The sequence below is a fragment of the Mya arenaria genome, chromosome 14, assembly GCF_026914265.1.
Source record: "Mya arenaria isolate MELC-2E11 chromosome 14, ASM2691426v1".
In the NCBI taxonomy this organism is placed as follows: domain Eukaryota; kingdom Metazoa; phylum Mollusca; class Bivalvia; order Myida; family Myidae; genus Mya; species Mya arenaria.
This window is the reverse complement of record NC_069135.1, coordinates 4,322,392-4,346,576: the sequence shown is the minus strand read 5'-3', so window position 1 is coordinate 4,346,576 and position 24,185 is coordinate 4,322,392. Positions and strand designations below refer to the sequence as shown.

Here is a 24,185-nt window from a genome sequence, read left to right as displayed (position 1 = left end):
TGTTCGTTCTATATTTAACGAAAGACGTCATCCTCTCTCGCTAGGCTTAAGGTAAAATGGTTTACCATAGGCTAAGTTTATCTTCACATAGTTTATTCTTTAAAGTTCAAGTTATTTTTAAAGCGAGTTGGAATATGAATAGAAATGGTCGGTACATGCGCACAGAGCAAGTAAAATAAATAATAATATTAGGTTGTTTCCAACTAATTGTAGTAAATGCATGTAGGAAGTGTTTAAAAAGTATCTATCTAGTTAACCAGTTAAGTGGAACTCACAAACCATAGTTAAATAGCCAGTTACTGCTAAAAGCCAAAAGTGCATTTATAGATAAGCCGTAACACGAATCTGATCTAGTTAACCAGTTATTATGTTACTTATTAAGTGGAACTCACAAACCATAGTTAAATAGCCAGTTACTGCTAAAAGCCAAAAGTGCATTTATAGATAAACGGTAACACGAATCTGATCTAGTTAACCAGTTACCGTATTATGTTACTTATCAAGTGGAATTTAGTTAACCTGTTAAGTGTTGTAAAACTAAAACGGGTAATAGGTGGCAGCTCTAGGTACTGTCCAGCGGGTAATAGGTGACCGCTCTAAGTGCTGTCCAGCGGGTAATAGGTGGCAGCTCTAGGTGCTGTCCAGCGGGTAATAGGTGGCAGCTCTAGGTGCTGTCCAGCGGGTAATAGGTGACAGCTCTAGGTGCTGTCCAGCGGGTAATAGGTGACAGCTGTAGGTGCTGTCCAGCGGGTAATAGGTGGCAGCTCTAGGTGCTGTCCAGCGGGTAATAGGTGGCAGCTCTAGGTGCTGTCCAGCGGGTAATAGGTGGCAGCTCTAGGTGCTGTCCAGCGGGTAATAGGTGGCAGCTCTAGGTGCTGTCCAGCGGGTAATAGGTGGCAGCTCTAGGTGCTGTCCAGCGGGTAATAGGTGGCAGCTCTAGGTGCTGTCCAGCGGGTAATAGGTGGCAGCTCTAGGTGCTGTCCAGCGGGTAATAGGTGGCAGCTCTAGGTGCTGTCCAGCGGGTAATAGGTGGCAGCTCTAGGTACTGTCCAGCGGGTAATAGGTGGCAGCTCTAGGTACTGTCCAGCGGGTAATAGGTGGCAGCTCTAGGTACTGTCCAGCGGGTAATAGGTGGCAGCTCTAGGTGCTGTCCAGCGGGTAATAGGTGGCAGCTCTAGGTGCTGTCCAGCGGGTAATAGGTGGCAGCTCTAGGTGCTGTCCAGCGGGTAATAGGTGACAGCTCTAGGTGCTGTCCAGCGGGTAATAGGTGGCAGCTCTAGGTACTGTCCAGCTAGTTTTAGTCTGGATATGTATTTATCTTACCGAAAACGTTTTGCGAGTATTAACAAAATAGCTAGATAATAATCGCGAAAATTAAGTGGTTAACACGAAACTATTCGCGAACGTTAACAGGTTATGTACGGCAGCTATATGCCGCCATAAAAAAGACATCACACTGTGACCACAGGGGCAGGGTGCGTTTTTTTTGACACACTCCTTTGACCACGCCCCCCCCCCATTTTTTTTTAATCCCAGACTTATTAATAATGATGGGGGAACTGTTACTAATGATAACTTACAAAAAAGCTTTTATAATTTATAATTATCTAAGATAATAGAATAAAAATTCATTTTTTTTTGAAAAAATAAGTCTGGGATTTATTTATTTTTTAAAAATGGGGGGGGGGGGCGTGGTCAAAGGGGTGTGTCAAAACAATGTACACTGCACCTCTAACCTGTTCCATACGGGAATCTTGTATATGAACACCATACAACCCTAAGCAATACTTTCTAATGTGGAATTAAACCAAAAAAAGATGGCATGCACGAGCAGTTTGCCTGTGCAAATTAGTACGGCGAGTGTGTATTGTGTGATGTAGCTTGTAAGATGAATTCATTATAAACACAAGTGCTCAAGCCTATTCTACGAATAATTCAGTTATCAACTCAGTATTGATAGCAATCTACTAGAAATTTTCCTGTGAATTCTAAAAAACTTAACATCGGTCACACTGTGTTTTAAGAGATATTATTTCATTACAATTCCGTTGCAAACAACATGACAAACAAAAGAGTTGGTATTATTTATTCATTTTAAGTTTCAAAATGAGTTATCAACAATAAAATAGATACCTATGTTTTCAAAATAAAATATACATACCATACAATTTCAACATTTTAATGCTTTGAATGTCATCTAGGATGGGTAAACAATAACAAGTGAACATAAATAAACGCAATACATGTGTATTCAAACATAACAGAAAACATTTTGTTAATTAGAAATGAAAACAAACAAATCACACAAAAAAGAAAAAGGGCCGATTTTCATTAAAAAGAGGTAATTAATTTAGTATATTTGTCTGCTGTGTGTATTTTCACTAACATCTGGATATAAGATAAGAGTAAAATAAAAAAAAGTTGTAAAAATGGTAAATCTGTGAGAGTGCAGCTTTAAAATTAAGAATAGAAATGTTGACCTAGTCTTTGAAAATTAGTTGGTTACACCAGTATTTGACAAATATTTGCTTTGAAGAAGGATACATGTAAAATAAGACTTTACATCTTTCAGTCAGACATATAAAAGTACTTATCAAATTTATTTACTAATCCATGCAGTAACTTCTGAAAGCCTGATCATCATGCTCCATTTACATTCTGATAAAAAAAATGGCTAGAAGTCTGATCATCATGCTCCATTTACATTCTGATAAAAAAATGGTTATCTTAATAATTAATAGAAATACCCCTATAGTAAAATAAATAATTGTATTGTACATAAAAAGCATTGAGCTGAACACAAATAATCAGGAATATTTTAGCTATGAGGAAATCCTATTCATGGAATGTTGATCACACTGTTTAACATAGACAGCACCAGGTAATATTTACAATTCAACAGATGTATGTGCTATAAAACTGTCATAATAATATAACATAATGTTCCAATAAATTATTTTCTATATTGTTTCATCATGGCACTTATTTCAGCAAGTGATGCAAAAATAATCTCATCTTACTCCCACAACACTGAACAGATCTGTTTGTTATCCATGCATTGTAATAATAAAACCGAAATATAAACACCTCATTCTTGTGTTATCACCAATTTATAAATTATATTGCACCACCCTAATGTCCAATTAGTAGGCAGTAATTTAAGCCTTAACAAGACCTGTTTTGAGTAGCTATCTTTATAGTTGACATAATTTCTTTGAGCTTGATTATGATGAAAGTTGATATGAATTACTCTTGGGTCCGTTGCCTGGGTAGAAACCATAACAGATGTCCATTTTAAGAGTCCATGAGAAAGTTCCCCTATGATGACCGAACCATCAACCTCTTGGGTGAGAGATCGACAAATAATTAGCTAGCTCTTTCATGTTTTTGCATGAGAGTCCCATAGAACATAGTTGTTATTCACTCGAATTGGGAAACTCCATTACCCTTGCTAAAATAGTACATAGATTTGATTTATTTTAGTTAAACTACTAGTAATTAAACATAAAAAGGTTGGAAATATATTTCTTTATAATTCATTTTTGGGACTCACACTCCTTCAAAGGTATGGACAACGAACCCTGCCTATACAATTTATAATAATATGCTTCACAAGAATTACATACAGTTCATACATAAACTTTGTCATTTTATGAATATACTGTGCCCATAACCATTTATAAAAAGCCTTGTACAACAAGCTGGCTTGAACATAAGATAATAGAGAATGTACCAAAACAAGAAATTGATTAAACCTAATATGATACACAAATTATCAGGAGACTGCACCATTGGATGAACACTTTGTGGCCAATGAAAGACTGTCAGACTGTGTACATGTAGTTGAAATACTGTCTGTCTGTGTTTGTGTTGACGAAAGACTGTCTGTGTTTGCCTGTGAAGGGGGTGGTTCGCGGCTGGTTTGAAATAAAGCTTGGTGGGGCAGCTTGCTTAGTCGAACTATCTCCTGAGACATCATCTCCAAATCCTACAATACAAAACGGTTGTTATGTGCTGTTTGAAGCATAATGATCATTGAAACCAAAAAACAACAGTTTTATTCGTCCATGTTAACATGTTTCTAAGTCATAAAACTTTACTCGAATCTACTAGAAATAAATATTTGACACAAGCATTTTTCTCCACAAAAACTTCAAATACACATTACTAAATGTACACTCATTAAATATTAAAACAACTCTTTTACATCTTAATTGATCTTCAATTTTTTTTCTATCCCCGACCCCTATCATAACCAAGGCATTATACATTCTTTAGGTGCATGTTTTTACACAATCCACCAATCATAACAAAGGTAACCTACATTCTGTAGGAGCAAGTATTCAAACACCCAATGTTCCCAACCAATAAAATCTGAGGCAACATGAATTCAGTAGATGCCAGATTTTACACCCACACCCATCACAACCTAGGTAACATACATTCTGTAGAATAATGTTTTTACACACCTCATCCTTCATAACAAAGGTAACATACCTTCAGTAGGTGCAAGTTTTTACACATCCCATCCAATATAACCAAGGTAACATACATTCTGTAGGTGCAAGTTTCTACACACCCCACCCAACATAACCATGGAAACATACATTCTGTAGGTGCAAGTTTTTACACATCCCATCCAACATAACCAAGGTAACATACATTCTGTAGGTGCAAGTTTCTACACACCCCACCCAACATAACCATGGAAACATACATTCTGTAGGTGCAGGTTTTGACACACCCAAACCAACATAACCAAGGTAACATACATTCGGAAGGTGCAAGTTATAGCACACCCCACCCAACATAACCAAGGTAACATACATTCTGTAGGTACAGGTTTTTACACACCCAAACCAACATAACCAAGGTAACATACATTCGGAAGGTGCAAGTTTTTACACACCCCACCAATCATAACCAAGGTAACATACATTCTGTAGGTGCAAGTTTCTACACCCCCCACCAATCATAACCAAGGTAACATACATTCTGTAGGTGAAAGTTTTTACACACCCCACCCAACATAACCAAGGTTACATACATTCTGTAGGTGCAAGTTTTTACACATCCCATCCAACATAACCAAGGTAACATACAGTCTGTAGGTGCAAGTTTTTACACACCCCACCCAACATAACCAAGGTAACATACATTCTGTAGGTGCAAGTTTCTACACACCCCACCCAACATAACCATGGTAACATACATTCTGTAGGTGCAGGTTTTTACACACCCAAACCAACATAACCAAGGTAACATACATTCGGAAGGTGCAAGTTATAGCACACCCCACCCAACATAACCAAGGTAACATACATTTTGTAGGTGCAAGTTTTTACACCCCCCACCAATCATAACCAAGGTAACATACATTCTGTAGGTGCAAGTTTCTACACCCCCCACCAATCATAAACAAGGTAACATACATTCTGTAGGTGAAAGTTTTTACACACCCCACCAATCATAACCAAGGTAACATACATTCTGTAGGTGCAAGTTTTTACACACCCCACCAATCATAACCAAGGTAACATACATTCTGTAGGTGCAAGTTTCTACACCCCCCACCAATCATAACCAAGGTAACTTACATTCTGTAGGTGAAAGTTTTTACACACCCAACCAATCATAACCAAGGTAACATACATTCTGTAGGTGCAAGTTTTTACACACCCCACCAATCATAACCAAGGTAACATACATTCTGTAGGTGCAAGTTTTTACACACCCCACCAATCATAACCAAGGTAACATACATTCTGTAGGTGCAAGTGTTTACACACCCCACCCAACATAACCAAGGTAACATACATTTTGTAGGTGCAAGTTTTTACACACCCCACTAATCATAACCAAGGTAACATACATTCTGTAGGTGCAAGTTTCTACACACCCCTCCAATCATAACCAAGGTAACATACATTCTGTAGGTGCAAGTTTCTACACACCCCACCAATCATAAACAAGGTAACATACATTTTGTAGGTGCAAGTTTTTACACACCCCACCAATCATAACCAAGGTAACATACATTATGTAGGTGCAAGTGTTTACACACCCCACCCAACATAACCAAGGTAACATACATTTTGTAGGTGCAAGTTTTTACACACCCCACCAATCATTACAAAGGTAACACACATTCTGTAGGTGCAAGTTTTTACACACCCCACCAATCATAACCAAGGTAACATACATTCTGTAGGTGCAAGTGTTTACACACCCCACCAATCATAACCAAGGTAACATACATTCTATAGGTGCAAGTTTTTACACACCCCACCAATCATAACCAAGGTAACATACATTCTGTAGGTGCAAGTTTTTACACACCCCACCCAACATTACCAAGGTAACATACATTCTGTAGGTGCAAGTGTTCACCCCCACCCAACATAACCAAGGTAACATACATTCTGTAGGTGCATGTGTTCACCCCCACCCAACATAACCAAGGTAACATACATTCTGTAGGTGCATGTGTTCACCCCCACCCAACATAACCAAGGTAACATACATTCTGTAGGTGCATGTATTCACCCCCACCCAACATAACCAAGGTAACATACATTCTGTAGGTGCATGTGTTCACCCCCACCCAACATAACCAAGGTAACATACATTCTGTAGGTGCATGTATTCACCCCCACCCAACATAACCAAGGTAACATACATTCTGTAGGTGCATGTTTTTGGTGAGTGTCTCCTCTAACATGTTCTGTAGTTTCTTGTTCATGTCACGCAGGCCCTGGTCATCAGACTTAACAATGTCCAGCATCTTCTTAAATGAGATCTTCTCCTCCGGCACTAAGTGCTTCGTGTCTGGATAATAGCAAATGTAGACTGATGGGACTGGGATGTAGAGTGATGGGAATTATAAAACAAAACTTTTAATCGTCAACAAATGTTTCACTTGAACATATTCAACAGCCAGAAACTCCACAAAAAGTAAATGGGACTGATACAATACAGGAAATACCACTCCCTTTATCTTGAAATTAATATAAATATTTTTTCCACACACTCATATGAAGTATGGGTGTATTTTTTAATTGAAATCTGAGTAAGTGCCAAAAAAGTTTTATAGGAAACATGTATTTTAAAATTGCAGATATCAGATAATAAATATTATTGTGCATAAACATTTATAAATGAATTAGTGAATATGTTTATTGACGTACTTATGTCAAAATCAAATCAAAACCATCATCCCTTGGATATTACCTGTTCTTTTTTCCATCACATAGTGCTCAATAATTTTGGATTTCTCTAACAAGTCATTAGCCATAGCTGCAGTGCTGGTCTCTAAATGCCGAACCTATAGGGAGTACAAAATATTCCTCAAACACTTTGCCAACGCACAGACATTTAGCAATTTTCTTTTTGGAATTTATAGAATACCAGTATGATACAAGAATATGCCAGTATGGATGACTTCATATCTTAAATGAGCTACTGATAGTTTCACAGCAATGGCTTTATTAGTAAATATGTTCTAACAGTTTAAAATTCAATACAAAGTAATCACTGACCATTCACAGCCAGTGAGTAATACATGTTATCAATAAAAATACACACTATTTCACCACTTCCACCCCTTAACATTAGCCATTCTACTGTAAGTTTTAGTGAACCAGCATCCAATTGTATAAAACTGGCTTCAAAGTTTGGATAAAGCGAGCAATTTTTTGTCGTCATACACAGCATGTGTAACAGTGTGTCAAAAATGTTTATTGATTGGTTTACATCCATTTAGCAATCACATTGTTTCAAAATGCAAAATTGCTGAAGATAGTTTAACAAATTTAATACATACCTTTTCCTCCATGTTCCATTTCTCCTGCTGGACTTCAGCGAGGCGTGCCAGCAGGTCCTTCCCCTCCCCCTCCATCAAGGTCACGTCCCCGGAGCCTGGCCCAGCACCACCCTGGGGCACCTCACTACCAGGGGACATCCGGCTAGAGGTGGATTTTGGTGGGGACGTGCCCTTAGGAAGAAAATAATGGTAATGTTGATTGTCTATATCAATAGGTTGCCTTGTATATTGAACAATACCAAGGATAACAATTATGGGATCAGAAAATTGAAATAGTTTAAGTTATTTTTATGCATTTTATTTCCATATTGCCACATTTCATGCTAGTGTTTACAGTTTCAATTTCAATGCCGTACAAAACATATGAGCAAATACTAGGAATAAAGCACAAAGGTTAGAGAAAATAAACTAACTCACCAATGCACTATGGTTGGTATAGGAAGCTAGGGTTCCCCCACCACTCCATGAAGATATTGAACTGGAACATAGTAAAGAACACAGCATTTAATGATAAGAAAAATTAACATTACAACTCCAGTGGGGAAGAAAGGCAAAATTAGATAGAACATGCCAGTTACAGAGTCAAGGGCCTAACCTGCCTTTGCCCTCTTGATTTTCACCGGTGTTACCATTTTTGACAATAATGTCATTGAACTTTTGCAACTGATGTTACCCATATGTCCATATCACAAGCTATGTACCTGAAATCCATGTTTCAAGTATAACATTTATAAATGTAAATTGCACATCCGATTGGCGTCCAATCTGTGCACGCTAAATTCTTTGTTTGCCATGTCTTTTGAAATAAAATGAGGTACTACTTAGAAATACATATTTGATTCTTTTTACGGACACAATGAATATTGTTCCTGTTTTGAAAGGCATATGCATACCGTAGATGCTGACAACGAACGGGACTGTGTGCACATGGAATACCGACTGTTTGCCTTAAGTTAATCATATATTGATATATATTGCTGCTTTACTACCATGAAACTGGCATAGATCAAACATCACATAATAATTCTTGACATAACCACTTTACATAAGCCCCATGTCTCACCTCTGGTCCTCTCTCCAAGAGTCGCTCAGGGTATCAGGTGAACGCAATAAATCCTCTATACCTACAAAATAACAATGACATAAAACTACATTTAAAGCTGTGCATACAAGACAACTATCATATAGCGAAACAGATTCCAAAAAAAATGCCAGTTTTTTCAAAAGGTATATTATTTAATATTCAATTAGACCAATGGATGTTATTTCAAAGTGCAGAAAACATGTAACAACAAACACATACTTTTGTTGTGTGAGCCGTTGGAGAGGACTTCCTGTAGACGTTCCTGCAGCTTCTCGCCGCGCTTCCTCTCAGCGTGTAGTTGCTTTTTCAGGTCCTTTAACTGGGGACGGCGAGAATGGTATTTATTATTGTAGTTTGTTTTAATTTCATGGTTCTTTTTTATGTGTTGGTTTTTACATTTGTGACCTAATCAAACTCTACAGTTTCATTTATACAAAGGCTCAAACTAGGGACAAAAAGAGTTTCTTGAAAAGTTGCATAGACAATTTTAAACAGGAGGTCCCTGAGGGCCTATACTTGGCATTGTTCTAGTGGTCAAAAGCATGTATGTATGGGTAATAGGCAACATACTTATAGTTCACTTACATCGTTTTGTGTTTGGGTTAGATGAAAAGGTCGTATGTTAAACATACACGTTTAACATGTAAGGACAGAAATATAGTAAGGAGGTTAGATTGAAGAACTATTTTAGTATGTGTCAGAGACAGTAGTTCATATTCAAAGCATGTAAATTCTAGTAACAGGCAATATACTGAACCCACATTTAAAGTGACCCATATGTTTCAAAAGACAAAGGGAACAAACACTCAAGTAATACAACACTATCTGTAAAAAAATCTTCCTTAAAGTGAAAGGTTTCACAATTTCATTATCCATTCATACATTAGTGGATGTGGCTGGTTTTCAAAAGGAAAGGACCTCTCATGGATATAGAGCAGCTGAATATGTTTGATTGAGATACAATAACAAGAGGGCCATGATGGCCCTAAATTGCTAACACTAAAATTTTAAAACTTTGTTACCACTAGACAATGTAACACATAATTTTTTTCTAAGCTCAAGGCCTTCTGGTTTCAGGAAAGAAGATTCACAGTTTTTTATCCTTTATATCTTTTGCAACACTGTTGACCTTTTTGAAACACCATTGGACCGGTGCAAAAAATTTGAACTCAGGGGCACAATTTTATCAATCCTGGTAAAGAACCATAAGATTATGGTACACACCAAATATTTAAGTGAAATATTAGTTCCCAAAATTGTACACATGGTCTAAATTTCATTGCTGTAGCTTCAAAAATAAGAAAGTTGGTCAAAAGTCACATGTGAATATAAATATTGATGTATGTTTGCAAAATCCAAGGACAACATTAATATTAGTTTTCAAAGCTGTACGCATGGTCTAAATTTCATTTCTGTAGCTTCAATAACAAGTAAGGATGACACAATATCACAGCAAAGGGCTTCAGGGGAAAGAATTGATAGAAAGGCCTGTTAACTGAGACATTTGTTGAAGTTTAAAGAGAAATGGTAATTGAGAGGTTAAAAAGCGCTACTTGTAGATGTATCTAAGCCTATGGTCTATTTTTAATGCTCTACTAAATCCAGGTTTGTGAACTTTAAACAAATTTTAAGCCTTTATACATATCTAGGGCACAATTATAACCCCTGTAGATGTAGTATAATTAACCAATTAATTCATGCAGATTAGAATATATGATTTACAGAACTTACCATTGACTGGCCTTTCTTTTCATGAACCTTTTTCTCGTTCACTCCATCTTTAAGTTCCTAGAAACAACAATATTTGCATGTAAAAATATTGTGCAATGATTAAAACTCAATGTAAAAGGAGGTTAACGTTTCAATAAAAACTTTCAATATACCTGTTTCAACCTCTTGACTTCCTTTTCTAAAGTATCTATTTTCTTCATCTGAGATTCCTCTGTTTCCTTTAATGTCTGGAAAATAGCAACAAGAAAAATGTTACAGATAAGCGTTCTGAGAAATACATGTACTAAGTTAACATGACAGGAATGGGAGCTTAGCTCCATTCTGTCACCTGGCAGAAACCAATTTTTTTTTATCTTATCTTGAGTTGGCCATTGGTTAATACATTTACGGTTGAATTATAACAAGCTTTGTGACAATTGTTTGTCCATGAGAGTGATGGCTAGCTATAAAGATCTTTAGTGGACTGATTCTACTGGCCGACTCCATACCATAAAAATTTGGAATGATTAAAAGATTGACAATTTACCCAAAGGAATCTTTATTATTTCTTGCGGCTTATTATAAAAAGAGAGTTTCTTGCTGATCTATACATGCATGTATTTTTTTCCACAACACCTTCATTTGAATATCTTAAATGTTTTTTCAGTTAAGACCAAGGTAAAATAATTTGCACGCAGACGTTGCCACTGATGATGACAAAGACACCATTAAAAACAAAAAGGCTCACAATCAGTTTGTATGTTTAAATAAGATGATGGAAACTTAACGTTAGATTCTTACATTGATAATTATATAGAAAGGAATGTTTCTCAAACCAGTATAAACTTTCCCATGAGTTTTGGTACCTGTATTTGTTCTTGAAAGCTGCATGTGGTTTGTTCTAGCTCAGTGGAATGTTGAGACTTGAGGTCGGCCACTTCCTCCTCATGCTGTGCGGTGACGTCGAGAAGTTTGGCCTCGTTCTCATCCAGGGTCTGGTCCAGAGACCCCTACAGAATATTTAATGTATTACAGATTTACCATTTAACTATAACTCAAAATAAAATCCTAGTTTTTTTCAAAATAACAGATACCGTATTTCCCTGACTATAAGGCGATCCGCTTATAAGACGACCCCCTAACTTTGCCCATGAAATCTGGTGTTTTTGTCTCGACTCATTTATAAGACGGGGTTGATTTTTAAAGCAAATCCAGCACTTGAAATACAAGTCTGTGATATGTTCAAACTAAACAGTCAATTATCAACTAAATTTGTTCATTTGCTAAGGATTATTGATTTTTATTTTCCGATCGTATGATATGTTTTTACCAGCCTAGACGCAATCTTGGGAGTTAAATGGGTTCATACGGTATTTGATTGACCTATTTAAATACAAACCATTGCAGTGCACCTTTGATCTTTACACAGCTCTTGCTGTGATGTCACAAATTGTACTGTTTGATCTGCAGCCGACAAACACGACACATTCAATTGCATGTGTTAATAAGTTACATTTTCGTAGGTGTTTTGTATTGGGGTGTCATCAACAGACAATAAATCAGTCAGTCGAATACCTTATGTTGAATATTCCTGATTCTGACTCTATTCTTTCTGAATTTCTTATAGCCTCGCTTATAAGACGGGCCGGGCCCCCTACTTTAAGGTTAAGAATCGGGACCAAATTTCCCCGTCTTATAGTCGAGGAAATACGGTACTGTTTAACATACTGTAGTTAGACTGAATGCTGTTTTCTGGATTTTACCTGCGAATCAAGACATTCTGGCTTGCGCTTGAAAGTCTGAATTTCAAACACTGCTGTATTTCCTTTTATAATATTCATGTGTATCATAAGTCAAAATGAATATTTGGTAACACCTCACCTTTGTATTTATCATTCAAGAAGATTTGTTTTATAAATTTTAAATTAAATCACAAAGTAGGAATGATTCATTACACATGACTATCCAAATTTATCTTCATAATCAAGCTAGAATATATATAAGAATCAACAAATGTATCTTGAAAAGACCTTATATCAATCGTATTTCCTTACCTCGGTCTCTTTGAGTCTCCGCTCCAGCCAGCCATTTTTCTCTTCAAGGGAGGCAATCCTGGTGTTCTGCTCGTCCACCACGGGTCGTAGCTTCTCCAGTTCACCAACCTTACCCTGGAAAGAAAAATAACACAGCCCCTCATATGCTTGAATTGAACACAATGTACCTATACTTTCATGCTTCACAAATAATTTGCAGATATAAAACAAGGCCAATGAAATAAATAGTTTTGACTAACAGCTATGAGTAAATATTTTGGTATTATTCCAGATTTATATCAATTACCCATTACTTATTATGTATAATAATAATAATAATATACCCGCTCAGTTTCCAGCCTGGCTTGCAGTGCGGACACCTGACTCTCGTACTGGTTTTCCTGCGCCAGCAGTTGTTCCCGATGTTTGTCTCCGTCTTTCTGATACTGTATAGCCAGCTCATCCAGGTTCGCCTTCCGCCTCTCTGCCAACTTTGAATGTATGAAGTTAAACATTTATTTTTGTTACACAGACCACTTATAAACTCTCCTGGACTGGCGGCTGTTCCTTGACGCTTTTCTACCAATTGTGTGGGTGCAAGATTAAATTTTTATTTGGCAATTATGAGTATGCTTTTGGGTAGTTGCTCCAGTCAAATATAATCCCCAACCTTTATTGAAATCTTCACATAATGCTTCAGCACTCGTACAGTACTCGTACAATATTGCTCTGAGACTCCACAAAACCCAATAATGGTTATCATCAGACTGAACTATTCACACCCCTCTATACTTATAAAAGAGTTCCTTTGGTCTGATATGCCCAATGGTTACAGTTATCGATTTTCATAAGTAAGTCTCCTGTGAGTTTGTTTTTTGGTCATGAAGCCGAATGTGTAGATTTCCTCTGGTTACACCAGTTTCCACCATATAAGACTTCACTGACATTACAATGTCCATGAGCTTCGGTGCTATTATGCTGTATCCATTGATTCACAGATGTTGGAAAAAGAATAAGTTTAAAACTAACATTCAGCCCCAACCCCTGTACCCCCTTCTCTCACCTTGTTTGCATCCTGGGCAGCCCGTACGTGCTGATCCCTCTCCTGCTGGGCAGCAAGCAGACATTCTGATGTCTCCCCGGTAGCACGTTTACTCTCCTAGCATTCAAAAACAATAAATAGATATTTCTATAATTTCATAATAACCCTAAGGTTGTAAAGCCGAGCTATTTGGTATCCTGGCACGAGGTATAGCAAAAAAGAAACCTCAAACCTTATGGTTCTTTACCTAATGATAATATATGTTATACCAGGAACACTAACAGACGGAAAATTCAAATCCTGAAGATCTTGAAAACGATCTAGATTGAGTGTGATGTATTCAGGTCCAAAGCAAGGATAGGGGACTTGCTGTAATTGTTTTAAAAGTCATTTATTTACATTTCAAGATACTTTTTTTGTAATGCAAATGACTAGCTAAAACAGAATTAACCAATGTTTAATAGTCTGAATTAAAAAGCCTTCAGTCCTGCCTTGAGGACATATGCTGAACGTTATCATAACCAGGGCAATCAGGGTATTGAGGTATGAAAAGCCTCAAGGTTATTGCATATTGACCTGATCTCTGAAATTTGAAGAACAAATTCAAAATAGAAGGGGAAACCAGGTATTTAGTATGTATACAGCAGAACATACACTGTCTAGCTGGAGTTATCTTTTATAATGATGGTATTGAGAGTCCACATGCAGATCTTGGGTTGTGGGTTCAATCCACACCTGATGCACAGAGCAATTTCCAATAATTTAAGATATCTTTTTAATAATATGATAACAATGCAGAGTAAATATGTCCAAGATATACATATTATTAAACTGAACCAGAAATCAATCTTAAATCGACTCCTAGCAGCAGTGAAAAATGTTGTACTTTCATTTTGATAAGTTTATTTTTTCAGGCAGAATAGTTTCTATTTTGTCCATGCATTTGTTTTTAATATCATGTTTTATACCTCAAGCTGAGTAATGAGATCATCCTTGACCTGGGTGAGTTTGAGCACCTGTCCCTTGAGTTCCCCGATGTGGGCTTCTAGACTCCGACTTCGTTCTGCAAGTTGCTGGCTTCCTACTATGTCAGCAGCATCAATCTAACACAGAGATAAAAGTGACGATGAACTCACTATGCTATTAGGACATATTCCCAGGCAAAACATGTACAAATATATATATATACATATATTCAGGAGTCCCTAATTGATTGAGACTGTTCATTTCTAGTGACGGCTTCAGCAGTTATTATTGGTCATTTGGCCATGATTACCAAAACACAATTTTTCTTATAAAATGATCATGTTATATTTAAAATGATTTCACCTGTTGCTGCATTTGAGCCATTTTATTCTGCAGCTGTTTTATTGTCTTGTCGGCACTGCTCCGGCTGTCTTCTTGTAACTTTACAAAAAAATATAACATAAAATAGCTTCGTTGGTACATTTAGTTGAAATCATCCGATGAAATGACGGCCTAGATGTAAAAAATGGGCTTTTTTATATGAATACTAAATTCTAGGTACAGTGAAAACTGTAAATATCCTATTTAACATGCCTGGCATGTGTCTTTTCCCTATCGGGATTTTTTTTAAAATGTGCTAGATTTGCATATCAGTTCACGAGTCAAAAAATGAAATACTGACTACGATTGTCATTATTACCCATCACCTAGACCATAGGCAAAGCCCGCAAAAGACCAATCAGCGATCAGTATCCACTTCATCATAACATGTATTTGTATACACTCCCTGGTGGTAGATCAATAAAATGGCAAGAATGAGGCATGTTTGTATCTCTTAATGGCTAGATGATGTTGTCAAGTTTGAGTTTGACATTTTCATTTCTTTTAAATACAAAACTGACTCAAATATATTCGTAATCTACTAAGATGGATGGCACATTAATTCAATACCTATTGAATTAACTGGTGATTGTTATCACCTTTCACTGCATATGATTGGTTTTGAGTATACCCTATATGCATGAGGTCAGCAGCCTGCATGTGTTCTCTATAATGGCGCTGATGATATACTTTTTTATTGTAACAAATTGCATGTTTGTTCTAATTATATAACTATTTAAGGTAAGCCTTGTTCATATTGCAGAATCAGAAAATAGACCCACATAATGCCCCCGGAGTGTCTATTAGGGCATGCACTTTGAATAGGACATTTAAGGTATAATAAAATTTAAGAAAACGTGTATGTTAATCAACACTACATTTTATGCATGATTTCCAAAGAATATACTGATAATAACAGACATGAACAGAATAAATTGATGCAATGTGATTGTATTGCATGAAGTACACCAAACAAATACAGTTGTGAGTGTATTCTATGAAGTTCATCAAACAAATACAGTTGTGAGTGTATTCTATGAAGTTCATCAAACAAAACATTTTGTTTCAACCTATGTTACGAGTAACAACTTAATTAAGTATCTCATGTGTGTTATTTGATTCATACCTTCTGATATTTGGCATTTTCCTGTTGTAGTTTGGCTATTTGGTCGGAGTAGTATTTTTGGTCCCTGTCTTTACTGGCTTGTAGCTCCTCTAGTTTGGCACTGCAATGCATGTATAAACAGTAGATAACAAGTATATAAACAGTAGATAACATGTAGCAAACAAGAATTCCATGAATCAGATGTTACATCAGCCGGAAGCGCCCACCATTTTGACAATTCAAGGGTGATCTGACTAATCATCACACTCAAATGAGATATTATGTAATGTTTTGCAAAGATTGGAAACGCAATGTCTTAGTTAGACAGGGGAAATGAAAGTGTGACAGCAGAAATGACAGGGTGATGCGTATTACATTGCGGGTGACGCTGTACAACATTTTACACATGTGTCTATCATGCTACGTAGGCGACACTCTCTTTGTACTTTGTGAGTAAAATGTGAGAAAGTACCTGAGTTTATCTTACACAATACCAAGAAGTTTGAAGAAAATGGTTGTTAGTAATAGCTCCTACCTCTGTTCTTTGAAAGACTTCTCTTTTTCTATCTGCAACTGTAAGTAACTGAAAATCAAGAAAAAAAGCCATAAAAAATCAAAAGTTTGAGTTGTACAGTAAAACTAAGTTGAATATTTCATGTTTGGCTCAACCGTATTTCTGTCTTATGATATGTAGTCAATTTAAGGACTGAGAAAAAAAAGGTTTTTGATTCTCATTTTGATGTGATTTTGATTCTGGTGTTTAAATTTCATTTTTTAGCTTTCATATCCATTTTGGAACCATTTGCCCTTTTTAACCACTTTTGAGGTTGATTTATGTTCAATTAAAAAATGCTGCAGCTTGGGATTTTGGACAGGAGTGAGTAGAGAACACATCTTTAATATAATATTTCATCTGGCCTGACATGATTCAGCATAAATTATAACTTCTAAACTAGACACACCTTTCTTGCTTCTTTTTCAGTTTTTCAGCGACTCTCTCTGCCTCTTCCTGCAGAGTCCTCAAGTCCTTGGAATGTTTCTCCTGCAGAAAGTAAAAGATGAGATTTATCATAAAGATATAACTCTGACAAATTAATTCCACCCAAAAAGCCCTTTCAAAAAATACCGATATAATATGGGCTCACCAGACGTCCAAAGATAACATAATTGAACGGAAACATTCAGATTGATTTAACTTCAAAATACTGCACAAGTAACCTAACCCTTGAAGAGCATTTGACCGAACCTTTATAGAGAATTTATAGTTCATGAGTTTTGCCATATCACTGCCATACTGAACAAATAATGTTAAATGTAAACAGACAGCAAAAAAAAATACTTTAGTAACTCAAAAATGAATCTTCATTGCAAGTACAGGGTATCAAAAAGAGCTTTCCATATACCACCATAAAACTTCAACAGCAGTGTTCTTTTATATCAATTCATAGAATGGGTTATTTGTAATGGATGCACATGCTGGATTGCTGCATAAAGTCCATGACTTCCAAAATACAAGTATTCATATCACAGATCTGAAATATCTGTTCTTTACCTCCTTCTCTGACAGTTCATCTTTTAGAATTCTCTTCTCCTCTGCTTCCGTGTCAAGGTTTAACTGCAGCTCTGAAACATAGCAGTTGAGTTACTTAGATATTCTTCAAAATATCATATATGGAATAAAGCTGAAAAGATGAAATAGGAAGTTACTATATTGGCCTTCAATTAATACCATGTTTAATACTAACGGACATGAAGTCATAATTTGTCTCACCGCCTCAAAACAGGATTTTAAGTCAGTTTGAGTATATTAATTTATGTAAAATCTTGATAACTAAGAAGGGATTCTGACTATCACAAACATGTAAGAAGGGTGGCGGGAGTAAATACCAACATCTGAATGTTTTTGTTTTTTTCTCAGTCAAACAAGGGCAATAACTTAATATTGATTAAAGCAAAAGTTATGGGCATTGCAATCCATGAGCGTTTTGTGTCTGGCAACATGTGTAACTTTCATTTGAATACTTCTACTGTTTTTGAGACAAAGCCAAGGTATTTTTAGCACAATGATGTCGACAATCACACCAAGGCTATGACAATGGCTCAACTTTGAAAAAAACAATCAAAAAACTGATATGCTTAAATGTTTTGTTTTTTTATTCATTGACAAGGAACCTCTTCAAACACTACTGGTCTAAAATAATTGTGGATTACCTTCAATTCTCTTTTGAAAAGTTTCACTTGTGTCAGCACCTGCATAAATAGTTTATGTACAAATAATATAAGCTGGCCATCAAACATCTAAACATCCCTTTACATAATGGTGAACACCCTGAGATTGCAGTTCATAGACTGGATTTGTACTTCTGGTATGCTGTAAATTAACACGGTATTTGAGAAAATAATACCAACAAGCACAAAACTAGTAATTCTAACAATACAGACAAGCACAAAACTAGTAATTGTAACATTTTAACAATCGTCACAAACCTTTATGTACTGATATTTTTTGTACCTTGTGTATCTAGTTGTTCTACAGGAGGTTCAGACATAGTGCTGCCATCTACAACATCCTGTTCCGGAGTTGAAGCCTTTGACTGTAGACCTGTGTGTAAAGTTTAACACTTTTTTAGATGTCATCATTGGCACCACTACCAAACAATACCACAACCACCACCATCAGCAGCCACAGCTTCATCGTCATCATTGTCACTCTTCATATACCCTTCATATACATCTTTAACCATCATAGCAGTTTCCCAAGCTATGTCCTGATAATCAACAACACCATCCATGATTGATCATCACAATTGGCACATAATCATTCATGAAAAGAATGCTTTACCAAAGGTGTATTGTAGAACAACAGTTATTCCAGCCATACCCGCAATATTCTTCTGGAGTGCAGCATTCTGTGCCTGGAGACGGCGTATCTCATCTTCTAGCTGGCCTGTTTCAGGACTGGGTCCCGTCCCTCCGCATCCTGCCTCCTTTATCTCTGATATTTGTTTTTCTAAGTCCTCATTTGATGTACACAACTGAAATATGACAAAATAACAGGTGAAAACGAAAGAACTGTTATTTATCACTTTATCAGAGATGTTGAATAACTGTCACCTTTACCTGAATGAAAACATACATTTATTTGAAAGTTTTGTTCATTCGTGAAATGTGCTATTCATTTCCTATAAGTTAAGCATAACCTGTCCCTTGCACTTGACACTAAGTCTTGTCTGAATATGCCAAGCTAACCAAATATAGGCTTCCATAAAGTGAAAAACTAACAGCAGATACAACCCACCAAGGTTTTAACCATATATGATTGATTTGAGCTCCATTTTGAAGACACATTTCCACTGAGATGAATCAATCTACATGTACAGTCTGTTTTCTGGTAAGAAACCAGCCCTGGTATCCTTTTTTTAGAGGCCAAGAAAATGTACCCCATGGGGTGAGAGGCAAACTCTTATATCACTGAACTACTCTCACTCTCTTGTTGATTGATCTGTCATCTTATCCACAAATAAAGTGACCTCCCATCCACTCACCTTATTGAGCTCCTGAAGCAGGGTCTGGTTCTGTACTCGGAAGTCCTCCTCCTGACTGTGCAGTTTAAACTGTAGACTGTCATTCTCAGCCAGCAATCCTTCAACCTCCTGGCATGGAAAATCACAGTAAACCAGTCATGTTTATGTCTTTATTGGATAATGTCATTAGATCTAACAAATTATTAGTCACTTATAAGGAATTTATATTGTTATTGTTATAATAGTGTCTCATTGTTGTTTTACATTTTATGATCATTATGAATATAAAACTCATGTATGGAGACATGAGACATGCATGTTCATGTAAAATAAACTTGAAATAAGATTTTCAGTTACTGAATGGTCCTGAAAACTGTACATAGGCATATTTCATTAATTTCAAAGATATTTGATGTAAAGCTGAGCCTAAAAGCTAAGGTCAAAGTTGAGAGAATCTTTGCTTGGAAGTCTTTATTCTGTTGAAAGTCTATGGTGATATTTTAGACACATGTATACAAACTTACCTTGGCCTTTTTACTTTTATTGATAGCCTGAAATGTAGAAGATAAATTCACATAAAGTCAAAACATGAATACAATATACAAATGCCACTGCACATTTATTTATCCATGGCCATTAAAACTTCATTGTTTTTAAGTAGGATGGACAAATAACAACAAAAAATGTCTACAGGGTTTAAAGTTGTGTTGTTCCGTGTCAACAAGTTTCTTAAAAGACAAATAAAATAATTACATGTACAAAAAAATACCTGCTGTGCAATGAATGCATATAAATACATAATACTATTATTCAATCGATTCTGTTAGTTTTTGCGAAAGAAAACTAGCTCCCATTGTCAACTGGTGAAGGTTTCAATGTGGTTTAAATTGTAAGCTACAGGTATATTACATTTACCTTGAGGGCTTTCTGAAGTTCTTTGTCAGCATGTTCAGCTGTCTCTCTCAGAGTCTGGCACTCTACAAGACATAGGTATAAACATGACAATAAGGATGAGGATTGGAATGAAAAACTCACTTATAAATAAATAATAATTTTAAAAACATGTTATGTAAAAAATGGTTTAGATTTATTCTGCCAAAGTTTTCTAATAGCTATCCTACTGATACCTCTTTCAAACTTCTTGTTCTGTGATTCCAGTTCATATTTCTCTGTCCGTAACTCAATTAACTGCAACTAAAATAAAGTTGAAATATTATTATTTCTGTATTAAGTAATTTGATCACAACTGAAAATCAATCTCCATATAAATAATAAAATTCAAGCCTTTTACAAGAAGTCAAAGCCTCAAAGTATGCTATTTAACTTGATTACTTGGTCATTTGGCTTTGCACAATATATTGTGTATTAGGGAACTTGAATAAGCTCACTTTTTCTTTAAATATGTAACATATAAATGCAGTGTATGACTGTTGTGTTTATTTTAGATTTGATGCTATATATTGTAGAAATGAAATGTCTATATCTTGGCTAATTTTGTCTGATTTTGTTCAATGTTTGCTCATAAAAAGAACATTTTGAAGATATTTTTGCTCAAAATGGATGAAAAATATTCTTTTCAGGGTGGGAAATTAGGCCAAATTTTATCTCAAAATCACAAACTGTGCTATGTTCAAAGACAGCCCTGGAAACAACCAATTATTTTCCATATGCTTATCAGTACCGATAAATGATGGCAAATTCAAGTGTTGGGATAGAACTCATGACTTATCCAGAGTCTAATATGCTAATCATATAACGTTTATCGTTCATATAATAATTAAGGGGTTTCAATAACATACATAGACATATTATATGTCTGGAATATCCCAAAATACGTCCTAGAATTGAACCCCGGGCATTTTGAAAATTTCTGAAAATAGCTGGAAACATTTGAATTATCACATGGCAGTTAATAGTAATACTGACAGTGACTAGTTACGGTTCACATAACTGAATCTTCTCTCAAGTTTTTTATGTTGAATATAATATGCTTACTGGATGTTGTGTTGATTTATAATCAAAACTATATGCCCAAGGTCAGGGAGAGATCTGCCAGAATACATACTGTTTAGGTTCTACCTAGTCCAAATAATTGTACATTTACGGATTTTTTTACTTTTTCTGATATGGCAAATCCTTCACGTACAAATTGTTTAGTATCAAAAGTGGGTAGTTATTTCGACCTGGATTCCGAGTTAAAGCATTTAACATCTAAAAAATATCATAAAAACAAGAAATATTACCAGATTATGTTATTTTATATCAGTTCCATCCATAAAAATGTCATATCCTACGAATAATTGAGTTTGACGTGTTTTTTTCATTTCTTGCTGTCAAAACATAGCGATATATACATGAAGGGCACCTGCAAGGCTTCAGGGCACAATTTTTAAACAATCAGAACATTTCGGCCATGGCCGAGTTGTTACGATTGTATTTACGAGGTCTATCTTGAAGCTTGTCGGAGGTGGCCGAGTTATTACGATTGGGTCGAGTTGTTCCGCTTGGCATAATTGTTGTATGTGTCAGTTGACTTTCGTTTTATTGGAAAGGTAAATAATGTGTTTTAATGCATTAAATGCTTGTTTTGTGCAAAATAACTTTTCACTTACATGGTAAAATATGAATATAAACCTTTATGATCAATTTAAACCATAAAATACTTCACTTTATACAATTTCAATATTTTTCAAAACACCCCCGTTTTTTGCACAAACCCGTTTAGACGTTAGGGATTGGAAGAATCCCGTATAACACATCTATAATTTTAGACTAGGTTCTACCCGATTGCATATATATGTCTTCGACATCATAACATCAAATGTTTTGTTTCATGTAAAAAAGTTTGATTTTGTTCACAAATTAAATATCATCCACACTTGTAATTGTTCAGTGATTGGAATAAAAACATTGTTTAATATGCTAACGGTGACAAGATTCAACTGTCTTGGGAGGATTTAATTCTAAATGAATAAGTACTAAGTAGCTTTATAATATTGACTAATGTTTTCTCTACCACCAAAAAATAAAGCAAGATTTTGAAATTTTATTTCCTCCTTCTACGAACATATTCAATCCTGGAGGTTCGTTAAACAAACAATATAAAAATAAAAATAAAATGCCTTAACAAGTTGAAGTCTTTATTTTAGCTCGCTTTGTCAATAAATATACATGCACAATCATACGTGTATAAAGGCTCTGATATAACTTTATATAAAATGAACTATACTGTTTAAAAATGCCGATTAACAAATAATTGTAACTTAAATGGTATAAAAACCTGCATCCGATGAAATTCGTCATCTGACAGTGCGGACGCCATTTTGAACCAGTGTCACGTGACATAAATACTTTGTAGTACGCAAATTAACAAATTTCATACGCAGTAATTTCCCCTAGCAAAACTTGGACAGAAAGAAGGGCAGTCATACTTACCGATTGACATGCGACGGACAATAAATAAAGTGAGTGTTAATTAATTAATTAATGTTAATCAATGAAATTTTCTTGCACTGAAAAGTCCGGACAGCTTTAATGCGTACGTTTGTTATATAACTGTCTCTTATTAGTCTATTAACTCGCAGACACTTTTCACTATCCCTTTTCTGCCCCGTTTTTTTACATAGTAACTAATTTTAAAATTGTCTGTTTTAAAACAAACATTTCAGAAAAAGGGATAATAAAAACTTGGTTTACGAGGTCCGGTGTAAATCACTCTCACATGGACACCCTTGTAACGTCACTCCTGGAAGACGGTTAGTATTTTCTTGAAACACTCAATAAAAAAAAATAGTGTATGACACCCGGCCCCAATATCACAAAAAAACTAGTGCTAGAGCAAAACATATTCTATAAAGTATTTTTTTTTTTAAATTAATGAAAGAGCTCAAACACATTTTTGGTTGTAGAATATTGTACCCCTGGAATATTGACCAAAGGCGTTTATCAATATATTCTATGAAAGTAATCACCTTTCAAAGTGTAAAAACGTATATGAGTTTTCAATAACTTTTGAGGGCGATACTATTTCCCGGTCTCTCCTGGTAAAATCCGGTCTCATAATTTCCGGTTCATAACTTATGGCCCCAGGCAACGGATTGTGTTGCTGATGTTAATAACACGATTTTGACAATCTTATTTGTTTTTATATGTGACAAAATGGTATAAAATATATAAACATTATGTCTTAATTTATGCAATTTGTTAAAGGTCTACACTATTTATGCAATTCGTGTTAAAGGTGTAGAGAAAGATGCGACGACAGTACAAATGCTCTTGTTTTTTGCATAAAAGATTGAGGACGGCTAGAGTATGAAGTAACTTAGAATTGCACCTTTTTAATAATGTTATGTCAAAGTTGTGTATTGTTCTTCCTTTTCTGGTTACCCCACCCTCCTTCCCCCTCCAGACATTATATTTTTTAAGCATTAATGATTACAATTGAAAAATTCCATGTTTGCATATCCGACTCATATCGATACGATACGATATGTTTATTGCGTAAAACATTATACAATT

The 24,185-nt window shown here is 35.6% G+C and overlaps 1 protein-coding gene across 1 annotated transcript; it reads right to left on the bottom strand.

Annotated features, from left to right (window-relative positions):
- Positions 1–2,070: 2,070 nt before the first annotated feature.
- On the bottom strand, positions 2,071–22,993 carry LOC128218089 (GRIP1-associated protein 1-like). Its single transcript, XM_052925629.1, has 27 exons — positions 22,948–22,993; positions 20,795–20,861; positions 20,583–20,644; positions 20,192–20,218; positions 19,689–19,796; positions 19,025–19,178; positions 18,656–18,745; positions 18,355–18,393; positions 17,696–17,766; positions 17,106–17,185; positions 16,679–16,726; positions 16,165–16,264; positions 15,021–15,098; positions 14,660–14,794; positions 13,713–13,808; positions 12,994–13,140; positions 12,671–12,784; positions 11,483–11,626; positions 10,790–10,864; positions 10,638–10,694; positions 9,126–9,225; positions 8,886–8,946; positions 8,240–8,300; positions 7,823–7,993; positions 7,231–7,324; positions 6,680–6,828; positions 2,071–3,988 (listed from the first exon to the last, which is right to left on the bottom strand). The coding sequence occupies exons 1-27, from the start codon at positions 22,987–22,989 to the stop codon at positions 3,776–3,778; spliced, it is 2,583 nt and encodes an 860-aa protein (XP_052781589.1). The 5' UTR covers positions 22,990–22,993; the 3' UTR covers positions 2,071–3,775.
- Between the last annotated feature and the right edge of the window lie 1,192 nt (positions 22,994–24,185).

What these genes read in the sequence shown, in the direction of transcription:
- LOC128218089 (XM_052925629.1), bottom strand. Translation starts at nt 22,989, where the DNA reads ATGGCGTCCGCACTGTCAGATGACGAATTTCATCGGATGCAG. An exon ending in AACTTCAGAAAGCCCTCAAG is followed by an intron (nt 20,219 to 20,582) that starts GTAAATGTAATA and finishes TCTACATTTCAG; the next exon opens with GCTATCAATAAAAGTAAAAA. An exon ending in AATGGAACATGGAGGAAAAG is followed by an intron (nt 7,325 to 7,822) that starts GTATGTATTAAA and finishes TACTCCCTATAG; the next exon opens with GTTCGGCATTTAGAGACCAG.